Below are 19,454 nucleotides of genomic sequence, written 5' to 3' on the forward strand. Positions count from 1 at the left end.
GCAATATGTTGCATGTTGGTTAAGTATGCAAATAAACATTTCATTTTACTCTCTACATATAAGAATCCTACTACTATGCTAAAGCTGTTAACTCAGTCATGTTAATTGTGGCTTGCCTTTAAAATTTAGTTTGGTAAGAACAGTTCCAAAACATGACAGGGCAATTCAGCAAATCCTGAGTGTCACAATTAACAGTTATGAATGCAGCCTCTTATTGCATCTTGTTGATAATAAGAACAAATGTATGTTGATTTAGGAGAAGCCGCTTTGTATATACTAAGTTATAACTTCAACTGTAAATCTTGCCCGTTGCCTTGAAGGTAAAGAACAATATTCCTGTAAGCTTTAGATTTTCAATTAACATGTTGAGCGCGCACTTTTTATTATTGAATCTAATTACCCTGAAGCTGTGTTTAGTCTATGAATTAGTATTTATAGTAGTCAAAAGGTGAGACAAGTACTTTTATCTAACATGCAACTTTCAAAATGCTAGGGCATTTATAACCACCTAGAAAATGATTGGATTAACAAGCTGAAACTAATTACGTTTTGATGTTCATTCATTTGTAAAGTGGTTAAAAAGTTTGAAAATTAAAATCCATTACTTAATTTGCTGAATCTCCTATTGCAAGAAACTGAATTTTATATTTCTGAATTTAATTAGTTACATTTAAGTTGCATTTTTTTATTGTTAAAGTAAAACATAATTATAGTACAGCTTTCACTGTGGTGACGTGTAGCGCAATTTTTTTTTTCTTGTATTATAAAGAAATTACTGATTTCTCTTATTGTCTCAGATGGAACCCGTGTAGCCTCATCAACAGGAATTGACATCCTTCTCCTGGATGATTTCAACTTGGTTATCAACGATACAACATATCTTGTGAGGCCTCCAAAAAGAGGTGAGCCTGATGCTGTTGCAATTATTTGGTGCCATATTATTTTTCTCACTGCTCCTTTTTTCAGTCATTTAGTTACAAGTTCTTTAAATGAAATTTTTCAGTTTTTTTTTTTTTCTTTTTTTAAATATAATCACTCAAACTTCTTTTAGGGATCAGTTTAATCCTCTATTGAGCTTCACTCCATATACTGCATATATCTTCATGTAGCTTGTACTTTTTCTTTCACTTTGTTCATGTCCTTTCCTTATTTTTCATTGAATTCCTGATCATGTTTTTAATCCAGTGCTTCTCAGAAAGTTTTTTGTAATGCATCTTCATTTGCTGACATATCTATTAAAAGTTTGTTGCTCTCTCAAAGATGGAAGAAATCTAGATTATTTTCAGACTGTGCAAAGCTATACCACCAGTTGATGTTTATGTCCTTAGAGTTGCTTAGTGTGGCCTGTGTCCTCTTCTTTTTTCAAGTTTAGAATTTTTATATGCATAAATGTCTTAATTATGTATTGTAAAAAATATATTTTTTTTAAACTACTAACTACAAATTTGAGGTTATAAAAGCGACCATAATTGTACCAAAAGTATGGATGGATTAATTAGATGGATGATTATTTTTGTTAATGTTAAAAATGTGCCTTATACTTCTTTACTTCTGTACCACTGTAGTAAAATGAATGTATCCTTTTTGTTTTAGTTGGTAGCATTACAGAAAATGCATATAAATCTTTATAGTGTATTTGAATTTTTAAACAAGCCAATATTAACACACTTTGAAAACAGTCACCTAACTGAGATTTTCATGTGAGGAAAGAAAAAATGAGTTATGCAAATGGAAAAACCCCAGATATGTATTTAAAACATAATTGAAAGTTGCCTTGTGAAACATTTAGCAGATCTCTGAGAAGCAGTTCAAACTCCAAATAATAAAAATGACAGCAATAATTTAATATGTATTAAGTATTTTTGGTGTTACTGTAAGAAAAGGATTAATGAATTACTGTATCGTTGAAGGAAGGATGAAAAGTAAAACTTTAGTGACTGACACTTAAGTAATGCAAACGCTGAAGTGAGAAATTATAATGTGCTAATACTGACATCCCGATAGCATACTGATCAAAAGAAAATATGCAACAACATATCAACTAGGTCTCTTTCAAAATCCAAGAAAGAAGGCGAGTGAATTCATTAATGCTTTTAACTGACAATTTTGTTTTCAAGCTATCTAAGCAATTGAGCAATTTAATATTCCACATTATTTATCTTTCCCTCATTTCTGTTTTATCAGACACTTTTTATTCATGTTTTTGTCCATGCCTTACAATTTAAGCTCCCTGTTGTGCAGTTTCTCTTGTTTTCAATATGTTATCTCTGTGCAGATTTTATTATTTTGATTAGTGCATAATATTTTGTTAAATAACACAAACTTGACGTTCATTTTTCCCTAGCCATGCACAGAGTGTTGCTTCATTTTTATAGGGCTCTTTTGAGAAAAGAATTAACCCCCAGTTTAGCAAGGGATGGGGTGGTGTCAGACCAAGCTGGCAGTGTTTTCAACAAAGACAAATATTGCTTCATTATATAATATTTAAATGATCTATAGCAAAAACAATGATAGAAATTCATCAATCTACTGTTTATTGTAAAGTGTTCATTTATAATAAGTGTACTAGATAGTACATATAATCAAGTGCTTTCAGTCTTATGATAAAATCATTTAAATAGATTTTTCTCCACATCAAGCTATTCTTAGTTTGTTAAAACACCTAGTTGTTAAAAATAACAAAGTGAAAACAACATTTTAGAAATTTTAGCAAATTCATTATTAAATGATTTTAGCACAAGGCTGCAACATAGCAAAATGTGAAAAAGTGAGGAGGTCTGAATATTTTTTTAAATCCACCAGTATGTGATAAATCACACAAAATGCTAGAGTTAGTATTGCAATTGGAAATAATTTACAACAGCACGTGGCCTATATTTTTTGTAGACAGTAGTTGAATCTGTCACATCCCAGGTGTGGTAATTGAACCCATGACGATTGAACTGTAAAACTGCGCGTCATCACACTTCAAATTTATACTAAAATCAGTACTTACAAATCAAGCGTAGCATTGAGTCCTTCATCAAATGTGTCGTTCTCAACAGAGTCACTATCAGAATCTGACTCAAGATTTGTGCGTAAAAATGAATAAAGTTGAGATGTTGTAGAAGCAAATTACTTCTTGTCTTTTGTGCACAGCTGTGATTTATAATATGAATGACCAGTCCTAGACAAACATACATGATTAGAATGGGGTGAAACTCACCTATCCAGTGTTAATGAGCCTTTCATTGAATATGGCTTAAACTAGGAGAGATCTTTGATAAAAGCAGATTGATTCAGTCGTGGTCAGCTACTAGTCTCTGGGTATACGTGTGCAAATCACATATTTTTATAATGAAAGTGAGCAGACAACACTTTTAATTTATTTGAAAGAAGACACCCTTGGGTTTGTAAAAATAATATATGGCTGTGTTCTGCCACCAGGACACCTCATGCGTAAGTTGTTAAATACAGTCATGTGCTGATTTATGCATCGACCAAGTTGAGGCGATTTATACTTATGATCAAGAGCTACAGGAAAGTAATAGGCTGGTGATGTTCTAAAAATTGCCAAAACCTGCCACAGTAATAAATCGTCTCTTATTACTATTTCACAGGGACTCTTTAAGGGCAATTTAAGATTTGTGTTGATCAGTGCTGCTTTATGTGGCTAATTCTTATGTATTTGGCCCGCACCGCCTTCCTTACACCATTATTTCTCAACCTTTATCGTCCTGCACTCATGGAAGAATGAGTGCAACCCACGACCCACCGGCTGCATGATCTAGTGGTTGAGTAACACTTCGTACATGGACCTGGTGTGCAGCCACCATCATGTGATGATTGGTTTGTGCTACTCTGTTCTGGCAGTTAAAGTATGCGTACTGGTAACACATACCAGAGTATTTTAATACAATAGAATAATTAATAGGATAAGAGAGTTAATTACCAGCCCAGCATCATTATTCTAAAATTATATTTTTGAATTCTTCCCAGGTTTTAAAACAGTTTTGGACATATCCTTAAGTGTCTTAATCCCTGTTGTTTTCCATAGGTTAAATACCGGGTAAATGTGAGAAAGAGGAAAAAGGTTATTATTGTGTAAAGGAGCGCCAGCTAAGAGCTGTTATACCTTAAAAAGTGTCCTGCATTGGATGCATATTTTAAGCAATTGGTTGACAACTGGATTGCTGTTAAATTGATGATAGTATCAACTGGAGTACAGAGCAGGGCAAATAAAAAAGATTTACAATGGGATTTATTTTCTACTGGAAGCCAGGCCGATGTAAATTCACAAATTTCTGCCAATTTCCAAGATCTTATTGTGCCTATATTTGTTGCCAGGTAATAGAATTGAAAGGTAGTGTAATGCCATCTTCTGGTTTAGATCTATGTAGAGTCAATGTTTGGATGCATGGTACATCCTTATATGGCAGACCTATTTAATTGCATTCTCTCATTTCTTATCCTAATTTTAGTTATAATTAACTAAAAGTCACAAGCTTTTTGTGTAATTACTTTATGGTTTGATTAAACATTTGGGAGCACAGAGTTTCAGTTAATGACACAGCTTAGTTAAAATGGCCATTTAAATTACAGCCCATAAAAGAGAGTCTGATGACTATAGTTACACAGACTTTGTCTAACGATCCATTAGAATTTCCTCAATCTTTTTCAGTTGAGATCTCTTGGGTGATTTCCGAATTGTCTAATTGAATTGTTAGAAATTCATATATTAAACGTTTGCTTTTCATGTCGCCAGACCATTTCTTACCTAAATTTGTTCTTAGGGGGAGCTTTGGGTAGTGGATCATGGTGGCTTGTTTCTTTACAATATATAGGGATGGGGGAAAATTGCATCCTATACATAAAAGAAAAGTTCATCTTGTACATTTTTCTTCTTCAGAAGTGACTTATAATTAGTATTGCTATTGTAAAGCATTTGTAAATGCAGTATTTGTCCACTGAACTTTTGTTTTTACATTTAATTAATTAATAATTTAAATATATATATATTTAAATTTGTAAGCTATTTATCAAATTAATGTATCAACTAGATTTCCAAAAGTGTCATTGCAGAATTCTTCCTTAAGAATATTCATAATTTTTCCTTTAATGTTTTAACTTCACGCAGAGAAAGGCTTTTGCCTCAAATTGCAACATTTCTGCATCTTTAGTCATCCCTGTCCTTTATGAAGCTGGAGGCAGTGTAGATTTCTAAATCTGAAAGTTTGTTTATTTAGTTAAGGCTGGCTTATGTTTTAATTCTCAGATCTCATGAGCAATGAAGATACTGAGACAATGAATGATGTCAAGAGGCTGGTTCAACAGCTCTACACAACACTCCATATTGAGGAACACCAGCTACAAAAAGAGCGAGAACTTATTGGCCGTTTGGAGAACCTTAATTCGCAGCTTCTTCCTCTTGAAAAGGTAAGGAGCATCATGCAGTAAAGAACAAACTAGGATGTCTCACAGCCAGTCAAATCTGACTTCCATTTGTATGTTTTGCAAAGCAAGTAGCTCTCTTTAAAAGTCTTTATTGTCTTTCTTGTTTCAAATGCGTACACCTTTTTATTTAGGGAAAATACAGAGTAGGAAATTTTATATTTATGAGTAATTTTTTACCCATCAAATGAAATCCAGGGATAGTTTGCAAACAAAAATATAAATATATATATATTTACAAAATATTCAAAATAACATTTTTCTTTTGCTTTTATTTAAAAACATAAAATCTTAAGCAATAACTAATATATTGACCCATTGTAAAGTGAAATTTATTTATAATTTTTGTCTGTCCATGTGGCGTATAATTGTGACCAGTGGGGCAGAAGTGTAAACCTAACACATAACTTGAAATTGTATTGAATAGATTCACTTTGAAGCAGCAAAGCTTCTGTTTTAACAAAATATAAAACAACTCTCTGATATACAATAATTAAAACACAAACTATTTTTTACTGTTTTCATTTTCTTTCTTCAAAATGACTGATTTGGATTGAGTTTTAATGGAATTAACAGGAGTAGTAACTGCATACCTGAAGAAAATGGGAGTCTCACAAGTACAGAAGCTGACAATCGATGACGAAATCTGGACTACTGTACTTTCAATGACAATAGAGCTTCTAAAAAACTGATATTTTCAAAAAAGCATATTAGGTGTTTAGTTTTTTAATATACATATAATCTTAGAACATGAATTGTACCCAAAAACATTCTTTACTTTCAAGTAGAGATGCATTCAGCAAGTTTAGGGCTTTAATTTGACATACCAACTTGTGATACATTTTCTGCAATTGTAAGCAGTTCTGTGAGATTTTTAAAAATTTCTATATACATATTAAATAAAAAAAAGCTATTGTTTCTTGCTAGTGACAACATGCCACCATTCTAAAATAAATAACCTTAGCTTTAAAGATACCAAATACTGTATATTCTTTAAAATTACCATGTAAATAACAAACGTAATCCCATTAAAGAAGGGTATGTTTGGTATTTTTTAATTCAGTTATTTTTACACAGTCATGGAATTTTTCCTATTGCCCTGTAAATTTGCACTTTTGGATGAAGCTGTATTAATAAAAAAAAAAAAATCCTTGTTCTATCTTTCATCAGAGTGACTGCTGTAGGTGCTGTTTTTTTTTTTTTTTGTAAATTCCAAATTTGCAAAGGATTCTATGGTGCCAGTTAGAAGCATTGTGGAGAAAATATCACTGGCAGAAGAAAAACATGTCTGTAGATGTTTAGCAAGAAATACACATACCTAACATGGTAAAATAAAATGAAAAACAGTATTTCTATGGGGTTCTTTGCAGTGCTTTCAGTGTTTCTAGAACACTAGCCATGATTTTTTGTGTTATTCAGGTGAAAAATATGATGCTTAAGCACTAAACAGCACAGAAGCTAACAAGATCAATAAATAAACTTACTCTAAAGAAAGTTTTTTCTTTGTTCATTTAATTGCATCTCTTTGCCTTCAGTTCCTTATTTTTTTAATTGTGGATACATGTATATTTGTGTCTAGAAGGTCATGGTTGATGCTCCTTGAACAATCATTCCCATCTGTAACATAAATGGGCAGTACTGCATGACAAAGCAAGCATATTACCAGATACTGTACGGTTGTGCTTGAAAGTTTGTGAACCCTTTAGAATTGTCTATATTTCTGTATAAATATGACCGAAAAAAATAATCAGATTTTCACTCAAGTCCTAAAAATAGATAAAGAGAAACCAGTTAAACAAATGAGACAAAAATATTATACTTGGTCATTTATTTATTGAGGAAAATGATCGAATATTACATATTTGTGAGTGGCAAAAGTATATGAACCTCTAGGATTAGCAGTTAGTTTGAAGGTGAAATTAGAGTCAGGTGTTTTCAATCAATGGGATGACAATCAGGTGTGAGTGGGCACCCTGTGTTATTTAAAGAACAGGGATCTATCAAAGTCTGCTCTTCTCAACACATGTTTGTGGAAGTGTATCATGGCATGAACAAAAGAGATTTCTGAAGACCTCAGAAAAAGAGTTGTTGATGCTCATCAGGCTGGAAAAGGTTACAAAACCATCTCTAAAAAGTTTGGACTCCACCAATCCACAGTCAGACAGATTGTGTACAAATGGAGAAAATTCAAGATCATTGTTACCCGCTCCACGAGTGGTCAACCAACAAAGATCACTCCAAGAGCAAGGCATGTAATAGTCAGCGAGGTCACTTCTAAGCAACTGAAGGCCTCTCTCACATTGGTTAATGTTCATGTTCATGAGTCCACCATCAGGAGAACACTGAACAACAATGGTGTGCATGGCAGGGTTGCAAGGAAAAAGCCACTGCTCTCCAAAAAAAACATTGCTGCTCGTCTGCAGTTTGCTAAAGATCATGTGGACAAACCAGAAGGCTATTGGGGAAAATGTTTTGTGGACGGATGAGACCAAAATAGAACTTTTTGGTTTAAATGAAAAGCGTTATGTTTGGAGAAAGGAAAACGCTGCATTCCAGCATAAGAACCTTATCCCATCTGTGAAACATGGTGATGGTAGTATCATGGTTTGGGCCTGTTTTGCTGCGTCTGGGCCAGGACGGCCTGCCTTCATTGATGAACCAATGAATTCTGAATTATATCAGAGAATTGTAAAGGAAAATGTCAGGACATCTGTCCATGAACTGAATCTCAAGAGAAGGTGGGTCATGCAGCAAGACAACGACCCTAAGCACACAAGTCATTTTACCAAAGAATGGTTAAAGAAGAATAAAGTTAATGTTTTAGAATGGCCAAGTCAAAGTCCTGACCTTAATCCAATCGAAATGTTGTGCAAGGACCTGAAACGAGCAGTTAATGTGTGGAAACCCACCAACATCCCAGAGATGAAGATGTTCTGTACGGATGAATGGGCTAAAATTCCTCCAAGCCGGTGTGCAGGAATGATCAAAAGTTACCGGAAACGTTTAGTTGCAGTTATTGCTGCAAAGGGGGGTCACACCAGATACTGAAAGCAAAGTTTCACATACTTTTGCCACTCACAAATATGTAATATTCAATTATTTTCCTTAATAAATAAGTGACCAAGTATAATATTTTTGTCTCATTTGTTTAACTGGTTTCTCTTTATCTACTTTTAGGACTTGAGTGAAAATCTGATGATGTTTTAGGTCATATTTATGCAGAAATATAGAAAATTCTAAAGGGTTCACAAACTTTTAAGCACAAATGTATGTCCAAATATATCCAAGTTTTCCATCAGCTGTACAGTAAGTTCAATTTTCTGCAGCAAAGGCATTCATCCTCAATAGGCAGTATGTTACATTTTTATTTAGAGCCACGCCATACCTAAGGTCTGTAAATCAGTCTATTATTCTGTCTTTTTTTTTTTTCCTCAAGCTCATCTCCTTATCAGCTCATACAGGTAAATTTCAGTAATAAAATAGTTTTGTCATCTTTACCTTCTTGACATATCTATGGTATAAAACAGGGGTTTGTTTGGAAAAAAAAATGATTTCACTTGCAAAAAAAGTTATAACCTGTACTTTTAAATAGACATGTAAATCGGTTGCAGCGGCATCATTCATGACCTAGCTACCAGAAACTCGCATCCTTAGACATGAAAGATTGTCATGCAGAAAAAAACATTCAGTCAGGAAAACAACCAAAGTTAAACCTCACTTCTTTAAAAACATTGCAGTCTTACAAAAATAAAATATAGTTTTGATTAGACTATATGGATATACACTTTTCTGTTAGATGCACATGCAGTCCTCAGATGTGAATTATTATGCAGGAACATTCTCGGCTTTGAAGAGGTTATGTTTGAAAAGTTTTAAGGCCACTGTTTCATATTTCTTCTGGTATCACACTGTTGGTAGAGACACTTTTTTCTTTTCTTTCTTCCCTTTTTAATTATAAATGCAGTATTATTTAACAGTGTTAGTTTCAGAGGCAAGAAAAGGTGTGCCTCAAGTGTAAAAGGATAACTTTTCACTTCAAAATTACCAAATGCTTTCTTTGGAACACGAAAGAACACCAATTTTGTAATGTTAAAATGTACACTTATTATTTAAATAGCTGATTTTTTTTAAAGTAAATCTATGTATTATACACACACCAACAAAACACAAGTCATGGGAAGTCTCAGTTCTGACGAGGCAAGGTTAAACAGTGAAAATTGAACCCTTCCTATTTCTCTCAGTAGAAAAGCGCAATAAGTAGGGTGACTTGCTTATTCAGAATAGCACATGCTGGTTTTCAAACTTGTTCAGAGAATTGTCATTACACTTTTTGTGTAGTCAGTGAATTTAAATCAATTAGTTACATTTCAAATTACAGAAACTCACTAAATTTGCAAAAATGTCTATGTCAACATACTTTGCAGTTTCTTCACTTACATCAAGAATTACACAACTATGCAACTAATGTTTCAGAAATGTTACTAATAAAACATAGGCATTATATTTAAAAACGAACAATGTTTCTACAACTGTAGCACAGTTTACCAATGGTGAAGACTGAACCAGCAATACCACTGCTATTTCTGTAATGCTTAATTTTATTCTATTGCATGCTTTGTTTCATAGTGACTGCTCTTTCACCAAAGAGTAGAAATATCCACAATATGGGGAACTCTATGGGGCCTGCATTCATCTCAAAATGTCATTGTTTTTTAAACATTTTCTTAAGTTAGCCTAGATAATTTCTTGTATCTTATAAACCTAGGATACATTTGAGACAATTATGGCATACAATCACTAGAACACTTTGAACTTTTTAAATATAGACTAAAGATTCTTTATATTCAGTGTATATATCTTTACCATTGCAATGTTTCTTATTTACTGTATTGTAAAATTTGTAATAGCCTTAACTGTTACAGATGCTCTTTAAAATCAAGTGGTTTTACTGAACAAAGAGTATTCCTGTCCATAACAATTCTGTTGTATGTTTTAACACAGGTAAAGGAAGAGCTTAGTCGGAAGGCAGCTAAACGAACCACTTGGGTCCTTTGGGGAGGAATGGCTTATATGGCCACTCAGTTTGGGATTCTGGCTCGCCTAACTTGGTGGGAATACTCATGGGATATTATGGAGCCTGTGACGTACTTCATTACATATGGTAGCGCCATGGCGATGTATGCATATTTCGTCCTAACAAGACAGGTAATAAATATACTTGCAGAAGGGTTTTTTATGCTTTGTCACGCCATGTCCATTCTACCACTTACTTTACCTTTTTCACCCCTCAAAGGAGTACATATATCCAGATGCCAGGGACCGACAGTTTCTACACTTTTTTCACAAAGGAGTTAAAAAGACCCGATTTGATGTAGATAAGTACAACCAGCTGAAGGATGCAATTGCTCAGGTAATAAAATCTATACATTGTGTAAGCACAGTATAAAAGTACAAATCGATTTTTTTGTGATTCTAAACTGTAATTCCAGATAGTACAGAATTAAAAGCAGTTCAAGTTACATTGAAAGTAAGTGTATTAGTTGCTCAGGTGGGGAAAATGTATCTTGACAGGCCATGAATAGAAATAAATAACTTAATACGATTATACCAAGGTGTACTATAGAAAACAAAACTTCCAAAAATGGTCTTGCATTAAATGTAGCAGAAATGTTTTTCAAAGTCTTGGCTCATATTGGGGGTGCTACTGCTTTCACTGTAAAATCAAAGCAGTAAGGCAGCCCTGTAAACTGCTGGCACAAGGCAGCAGCAACAACAGGTTGGATTTTTTTTCCTTTTATCATATTTATTATAATGAAAGTTAACTGTGCCATGAATTGTGTTGCTTCTTAACCTGTTAATACATCTTTTGTTCTTCACTAATTCACCACAATGTAAATTTGAATTGGTGTAACACACTCATTCACAGTCACCTCACAGCAAAAACAGAAGATATAAATAACAGAAGCAAATAATCATGAACTTCACTGATGTCTTCACTACAGATTTCTAGTTGTTTATGTCATAAAATGATAGAAAGATAACGCTCTTTCACTTTCAAGATAAATGTTTACACTGTATTTCGAGCATATGCTAAAGATAATTTTCTTCAGTTTTTCTTTGCTTCCCATTTTTTAAAATGTCTTTGATCACAAGCTTTTTAAATAGCTTTTTCTAAAAGAAAGAACATATATGCATAGATTTTTCTAACTGGTGATTGTTTTAAAATGTTTACTTCTTTCTGTTGTGTTTTGCTCTAGGCTGAACTTGATCTAAAGCGACTACGGGATCCTCTGCAGCTACATCTACCTATTCAACAAATTAAAGATTGATGGATGAGTTATTTTTTCTCTTTTCAGAGACCCCCTCTCCCGAATCTTTCTTTCTCTATCCTGCCTTTCAAATGAAAACATGGTCAGAGATGCAGATTTTTACCTTCTAACTGCAATAAAAGTTACACCTGAAAAGGACATTTTTAATAAGTCCAACAAATGAAATTAGGATTAGCAAAAGACAACAAATGAAACCTCCAAAGTCATAACACCTGGACTTGACGACCTTTGGTCATAGATGTGGGCCCACAAGAGCATCCTAAGATGTTGAGTGTTGGTAAAGCTGAGGTCTGCTTCGAATTGATATCTGAAGAACTAGGAGTTTCATTAAAGACTGACCAGAATACTTTTAACTAGCTAAAATACCCCTGCCCGGTTGCAAAAACAAACAAAAGATCGATAGGTTCATAAAGCCATATGATTCAATTAAATGTTGTTGTGCAGAATCTATGTTACCTTTTTGTCTGCCTGTCCCTTCCATAGCCTGTCTTTATTTTTTAACATCTATGTATTCAGAAGCTGGGGTATTTTATTTTAGAAGATATTTGTGCATGGCTGTATGTTCACAAAAAAGCATGATGTAATCTTTACCAAATGGCCTGCTGGATGGCAGTAATTAATTTGAGCCTACTCCCTTAAAGACACCTGCACATCTGCCTAAAATCACATGTTAAATACACTCAAAGTAAGCGTTCTCACATACACTCAACCACACGTCTACACACACCTCGATTGACTTACTTTGTCCAGCTGACCAAAACAAATAGCCTCCACATTACTATCAAATAAGCCTGACACAGTAACTAGGCAGGATATTTAAACTTTAAAGCATCCAAATTAACCATTTAAAAAGTAGTTAATAATAAAAGGCCATTGTTCAATCACTGATAGGCACAACATAAGTAGCCTGTTATAAAGCTGGCAGATTTCTTTTGTTCATCTCATTTTATACCCCAAATGACCCTACTGATACAAAAAACTCATAAAAAATGAGACCTAGACACACAATTCATGCTAAGTGCCTATCATATTTAAGTCATCCATTTATGAATTGCAAGTCAATTGATATGAGCTGTTTTTCACTTGTTTTTGTTAGTACAGTCCAAGTAGTATTATCTTTATAGTACTTAAATGATTAAGATTCCATAATTCCCCGTTCCTCTGTTGAGCTGTTCAGTACTCGCCCCTGTACTGAGCAGATCTGGATCTTTAACAGGTTAAAAGGCTGCTTCTGTGTAGCAAGCACAGTGTTGAGTTCCGCATCATCCATAAACACCAGATCTCTGCATATCAAATCGTACCACATGGCACAGCCAAATACAGGGAAAGGGACTATGGTGAGTTATAGTTGCCTTTAATTACAATTAGAAGTAAATCTTAATACATTTCCTTTTAATTACTGGGAGTATGTGTTGCTTCCCATAAAGGTTTTGTGGTGCAAGCCTCAAAACAGAATGTATTCTCTGTGCCCTGTTCTAGACTGACTAACTAAACATCCTTTTTAATTTATTATCCTCTTTGATTTAACAGTTTGTCAATGTCTTAAGGAATGGCTTGGACATTAACCCTGTGTTTTTAAACACTACTGTTCAGTCATTTAAAATCTTTATTTATTGTTGTTGACATGGAAGATCTGGAGTCCTACTCACTTGTACAGCAGTGTTTTCTGAGTAAAGATGGTGCTCTATGGGACCCCAAAGCTTTTAATTCACATCACTAGACCATAACTAAGATCATTTGGTGTTTTTAGTAACATAATGGGTTCATTATTCGTTCTGTATTTTTCTTAATAAAGGAAAGCCAAAATGCCAAATATAAGGTGGGATAAAAATCTATCATAAAGCTCCAACCTAAAGTGGAGTATCAGAGCTTTGAGTCAGAGTAAGGATATCCCAGGGACATATACTGAATCACATACATTTTCTCATTTGTGGTTAGAGCCTAAAATAAGTGCTGCAGTGCGCACAAGCCCAGTTACAACCGTTAATGTTGTATCTTGGCAAACTAGGTCATTACTGATATTGCATTGCTGTCTAATCTTTTGTTTAAAGTACAGATGTAAGGATGAATGATGCATAACTTAAAGTAGGATAGAGAAAAAAGTTATTGTACTTTCATAGTACTAAAACTATAAGATGCCAAAGAAGATGGTGATGTGTCATTTCTCAGAATGCTTTATGAAGCATTTTCTGGTTAGATTTTGATAACAGAAAAGTCATTTCCCCACCCAAACCCCCTATGATTTCTCAGTCACTTTTAAGTCATGGCACATTGTTTTCAAAGGCAGTTTGCAACTATTATTACTGCCTTATACTCAGGATCTTTTTTTCCCTTAGCTATTTCAAAGTTAGTGTTGTAGAGCAGTTTAAGTGTTCTAAAATTTTCGTGAACTTACTATTTTTTTTTCCATGCTGTGTTCAAGAAGGGAAACGTCTGTGTGCATTTGGTAACTACTTGAAGAGGCTGTTTATGAAAAATTGCTGCTTTGTGCTTTTTTGGATGCAAACTTCAGCTGTAGTTTCTATTTACTGTATGCTGCGGAGAGAGAGAGAGAGAGAGGTAGTTTTGTAAATTAAGCAAATTAATAGGGTCCCTGGATTTTACATTTTAATTGTAATTCATTTAGTCTTTTTTGCCATGATACTTGTGGGAGCTGTAAGGCAATTTTTCTAAATACTGCAATATTATTGTGGTGGTGGTGAGAATTTTCTTAGTTTCTCTGTCTAGATGATCTTGCTTTCTTCCATTCGATATTTTTCCTTAGTTCTAATGTGTGAGTGCAGTTGACGCAAGCTTTTCATGAAGAAACTGTGTCCCAAAAACTTGTGTTTGTAGTGACACATAAAATACAAGATGCTTCCAGTAACTGTGCCTTTCAGACTTGCATCTCCTTCTCCCAAATGCCTCTCCTGCTTCCTGTCATTCCTTGTCATGTTTGCTATTTTTATCATTATCAGTGTGTCTCTGTCCTATAATGTTGACATTTAATGCCCAGTTGTGATCTTTAATATCTGCTGGACTGAAGACCTGCTTGCTCTAAATATAAAGGAAATGATAAGGAGGCGGCTTCTTTTGAAAAGCCAACTTCAACTGCTGGGGTGCCAATGTGCTCTTTATCCACAGAGGCCATTTGAGTCATTGAGTCAGCAAAATTCTAGTAGACATGCTATATATATATATATATATATATATATATATATATATATATATATATATATATATATAAAGTACCTTTTCTTATATCACTGACTTGACTGATAACTGAATTTCAAACAGCTGCTTCACAACCCCAAGGTGCAGTAGTGAAGAAACACAAAATAGGATAACAGACATTAAAAGTGTGTTCTTTCACGTCTTCTCAATATAACTGACTGGCTATTCTTTTAGTTCAAGTAACATTATTTGTTAGGTTTCCTCATAATGGAAAAAAATATATTATTTGTGTAATTTTAGAAAAACTGAAATAGGTTTTATAAAAAAAAAAAATATTGTGAGGATTGCTGTATCAAAGTAGATTAAAGGCCTTGTCTTTTTTAGGGTGGGGGGAATAAGAATGTATTTGAATCCCCAGCAGTTATCCTCGGGAGGGAGACCGTGAAGGAAAAACTCTTTGCCAAAACTCGTAAATCTGTCGAAATGCCTTAATTTTGGCAAAATGCAACAAACGTAACTGTGAAGCAAAGCCATTCAAAGCAACCTTTTTTTTGTTCTACGTGAGGACTTAAATGCTCTGTCCTTTGGAAATTTCTGCTTGGATCTTGTTTCAATATTTGCTGCCCTCTGTTTTGGTGTTTTTCTGGTGAAGCGATGGAACATAATCTCTCTTTCTCAAATGGGTGGCAACAAATGACACCAAAAAAATCATAAGCATGTGCTGCATCCGCGGATGGGAAAGAAATGTTTGCAACACTTCAGTCAGTAAGAGCAAATTATTTTCTCAAAACATTATAGCTAGTGTCAAGTCTCACTTCAGCTCCTTTCTCCACACACTCATGTACTCCTCAGACACAAGATTGTTGACATGTTTCTATAGTTTCCTTATGAGTAACTGGGTGCCTTGCTGACATCCAGTCTAGCGGCGAACAGGGAAGCCATTTTCTTTAATAATGGCATGCTGGGCAAATTGAAGAAATGCACGTTTGTTAGGAGTTTTTTTTTATTTCTATCTTTTTCTCTCTTTTTTATTAAATTTGAATGTGTGCATTATTTTTAAAAATTTTAACTTGGTTGTGTGCACAAAAGTAAACAAAACTTATATATATTATATATATATTATATATATAAGCAAAATTAAAAAGAATGGTAATGTCAAAATTTTCATTTTCTTTTTTGTTGCCATCGGATGCAGAAATGTTTAAAAAAATGGGAGTTTAAAACCAATGTAAAATCCTGTATCATTTATGAAATATGTATAAAAGAGAAATGTAATTCAGATATCAATAAACGCTTATCCAGTTTTTGGACTTTGCTTTCCAGTGTTATTCTTGATACTTGACAACAAGAGTGGGAATGATCTATGGATACTTAATGAGAATCAACTGAAAAGGTTTATTATTCACAGATAGATTGTATATTTGAAAAGTAATGAAACTGTTTACCTGAATTTCAAAAATACCATAACATTAGCTTTATTTTATATTTTTTTTTTGGTCTGTCTACGTGAAAGAAGTCCTCTTGTGCAGCATTTCTTGTTGCTGGCAAGGACAACATAAATTAAATGGTGATTGTATCACTAACTGAACCAGTAGATGCATTGTTTCAGACTGAGCCTGAATTAAACCACTTGCTGTTTTAATCATATATACTGGAAGCTCAGTTTTTGGGGCATTTGAGACCCAACAGATATCCACAACCTATGTTAAAACGGAAATGCACAATGAAAACACGCAAACAATGTTGCTGTTTATGACATCTGTAATAGCTCCACTGAACACAATGGCCTTGACCTTCTTCTGGTCAGATCCTGACTATGCTACCTTATCTAGTAAACACATCCTCTTTGTAATTATGTGTATTTTTTCACCCTCGTTCCCCAGGCCACTACACTCTTGGCACAAAGCTATTTTTTCCAGCAGATTTTTTAACACTTCACTTTTTTCATTTATGTATTTTCTTAGCCAATTTTTCACATTGTCATAATCAATTATTATTATTACTGTTGTCTTGGTTTACAGAAAAATGCTTCATTACAAAATAGGTACTTCATTTATGAAGCAGTTATTAAAGGAGCATACTTGTACAACTCGGATGCCTTTTTAAAATGATTAATAATTTTATAGCTTTTTGCCAGTTAAATGATACATATTTGAATATCCCAAAAAAATTTCGGTTCATAATTAGTCAAGTATGCAAATACTGCATATAAATAAATGGAAATGATCAGTTTTATAGTTCTAGATCAGTTTTAGTCTTCTAACTAAATTGTGTTTTAGTCAACAAAAAATAAATTTAGTTGAGGAAAAGTAAATTGGTTTTAGTCGAGTAAAAGTAAATTAGTCAGTCAAAATCAGATGGATATTTTTTTTGAATATGCACAGAATATACTGGACCTCGAAACTGTTATACTAACTTTTACACTAATTAGCCAAACCACATGCAATGATTATTGAACATAAAATACAGAGTAGATGTAGAAATTTACTCCAAAAGATCTCGGTCAGATAATGACATTTCAGGTCTGTCATCACAGTTTTCTGGCCTTCAACATGCTTTAGTTTTGTTGCTATGAGATTTCACCAAAAAAGGCTGGACAAAGCGGCACACATTTAAATTTCAGCATAGGGCTTAGAAAGAATGAGATCATTACGGAGACAGATTTAAAATAACGGCTAAAATAAAAATTCAAACATTGCTATATCTGTATTGTTAAATTGGTGAATTCCAAAATAATGTAGGTAATCTACATTTAAACAAACCCTTAAAAGCTGTTTTTGTAACAAAATACTTTTAAAATCTGGTTTGTCCGAGAATCCCTCTGTTAGGTTTGCAATATTTGGTATTGTAAGATTTATATTTATATCATTAACTCATTAAACTAAAGTGTAGCATGTAACGGATGGGTCAGTTTTTTACATTAATCCAATATTTCAGAACTCTTGTAAAAGAGCCTTTGCTGTGCTATTTCCAAAAGTGTGTCACATGAGTGATCAGACTTTGCTATTGCTTAGCCATTGTGCAAATCTGCAATTACAAAAGTAACTCGTAGTCCGTTAATCCTAACTGAGAGACGACGCATTACATTCACTAATGTACCATTCATCAGTAATGCAGAAAAGTCAAATATCCACTTCGTTTTGAAACTTGCCTCGATTTTTAATTGCTACAACTGTTGTCGTCACTGCCTCTGTGCCCGTATGTGTATGTGGATGTGGACAAGGTGGTGTTACCCGCAGCACTGAACTGTATCCACTAGATACAAAATGGATGGATGTGTAGGCGAACATATGTAGATATGCTCATTACAATCAAAGAACAATGCAAAGCTTCTGTTCCATTATTGGGAGTGTGTAGGACACTGTATTAAAAGCAATTAATACCACTATCATTTCATCTGCTGTAACAAATGTGTGACACTACAAGCTAAATAGTTACAACTCACATCTGATTGCACTTTCAAAGCAACACACATCTATTTCTTAAGCACCTAGTAAAAGGATACAACTGGCAATAACAAAATCCTGTATGTGGCCTGTGTGCTGGCTTGTTTTTGTTTCCCATTAATAAACATGTTTTCCCCAATCGCATTTGATGCCTTAGTACTATCAGGGTGAATGAGAGCCAACGGTAACGGTATTGGCTTCAAGTAAGTCGCCACCTAGATAAATTTTACATACCTTGGCATAAATTTCAGGATGGTGTGTCTCTCAGGATTGTGATGTTCGTTCCAGTGAACTTCATTCCACATGGCTTATATATATAAAAAGGAACAGACTCGACACACATAAAAAAGGATTGGGGCAGCCACCCGTATAATATTCCTAGCTGCAAAGGTTTCCTTTGAATTTCAACAGAGTTGTTGATAGTACAGAGTCCAAGACAGAACTGATGAAGGTTGGAAAAGATGGCGGTTTTAAGTGGTCAGACAGGAAGTAATGTAGGGTCACTGGAAGTGATGTTGGTTGACCGAAAGTGATGTTTTTCTGGCATCAGCCTGGGCGCCGGAGCAGGAAGTAACGTTCTTCTGGGTACCAGAACCGGAAGTGGTGTCCTTCTGGGCGCCAGAACTGGAAGTGACGTTCTTGGTTCAGATAGGTTTTCCTGCGGCTGGTCTGTAGAGATAACCGGAGAAGGTTTAGTGCACCCCGCCCTCCCCTGGCCTGGCGTGGAATTACCTTTACTTGGCCCACAGAACGTCCCCCTACTCACACGTGTGTGACATGTCCCACCCCCCAGCCCAGACCCGTTGGTTCGGGCGTACCAATCCGAGAAGTCGTGGTATCTAGAAAGGGCATCGGCATTGGCTTGCAGAACACCGCGGTGATAAACGAAAGAATACTTATATTGCTGTAGATCCAAAAACCACCTTGTGATACGTGGATTGGACTCCCTGTGCAAGGCCATCCACTGGAAGGGCACATGGTCTGTCACAAGAATTCACACCTCAAGAGGTAAAATCTCAGCTAAGTAATCACCCATTTAATAGCCAAAGCCTCCTGCTCCTCTGCTGCATACCTAGTTTCCCGATCCAACAGTTTC

At 34.5% G+C, this 19,454-nt stretch overlaps 1 protein-coding gene across 1 annotated transcript in view; it reads left to right on the forward strand.

Annotated features, from left to right (window-relative positions):
- mcu (mitochondrial calcium uniporter) overlaps positions 1–15,763 on the forward strand; it is a 161,654-nt gene extending 145,891 nt beyond the window's left edge. Inside the window, exons 5-9 of the mRNA XM_039768915.1 lie at positions 798–902; positions 5,255–5,415; positions 10,432–10,635; positions 10,724–10,840; positions 11,688–15,763. Of these exons, the coding sequence (XP_039624849.1) occupies positions 798–902; positions 5,255–5,415; positions 10,432–10,635; positions 10,724–10,840; positions 11,688–11,759 (659 nt within the window). The 3' untranslated portion in view covers positions 11,760–15,763. The remainder of the gene's footprint in view (positions 1–797; positions 903–5,254; positions 5,416–10,431; positions 10,636–10,723; positions 10,841–11,687) is intronic.
- Positions 15,764–19,454: the final 3,691 nt, after the last annotated feature.

Source organism: Polypterus senegalus, chromosome 1, assembly GCF_016835505.1.
Source record: "Polypterus senegalus isolate Bchr_013 chromosome 1, ASM1683550v1, whole genome shotgun sequence".
In the NCBI taxonomy this organism is placed as follows: Eukaryota; Metazoa; Chordata; class Cladistia; order Polypteriformes; family Polypteridae; genus Polypterus; species Polypterus senegalus.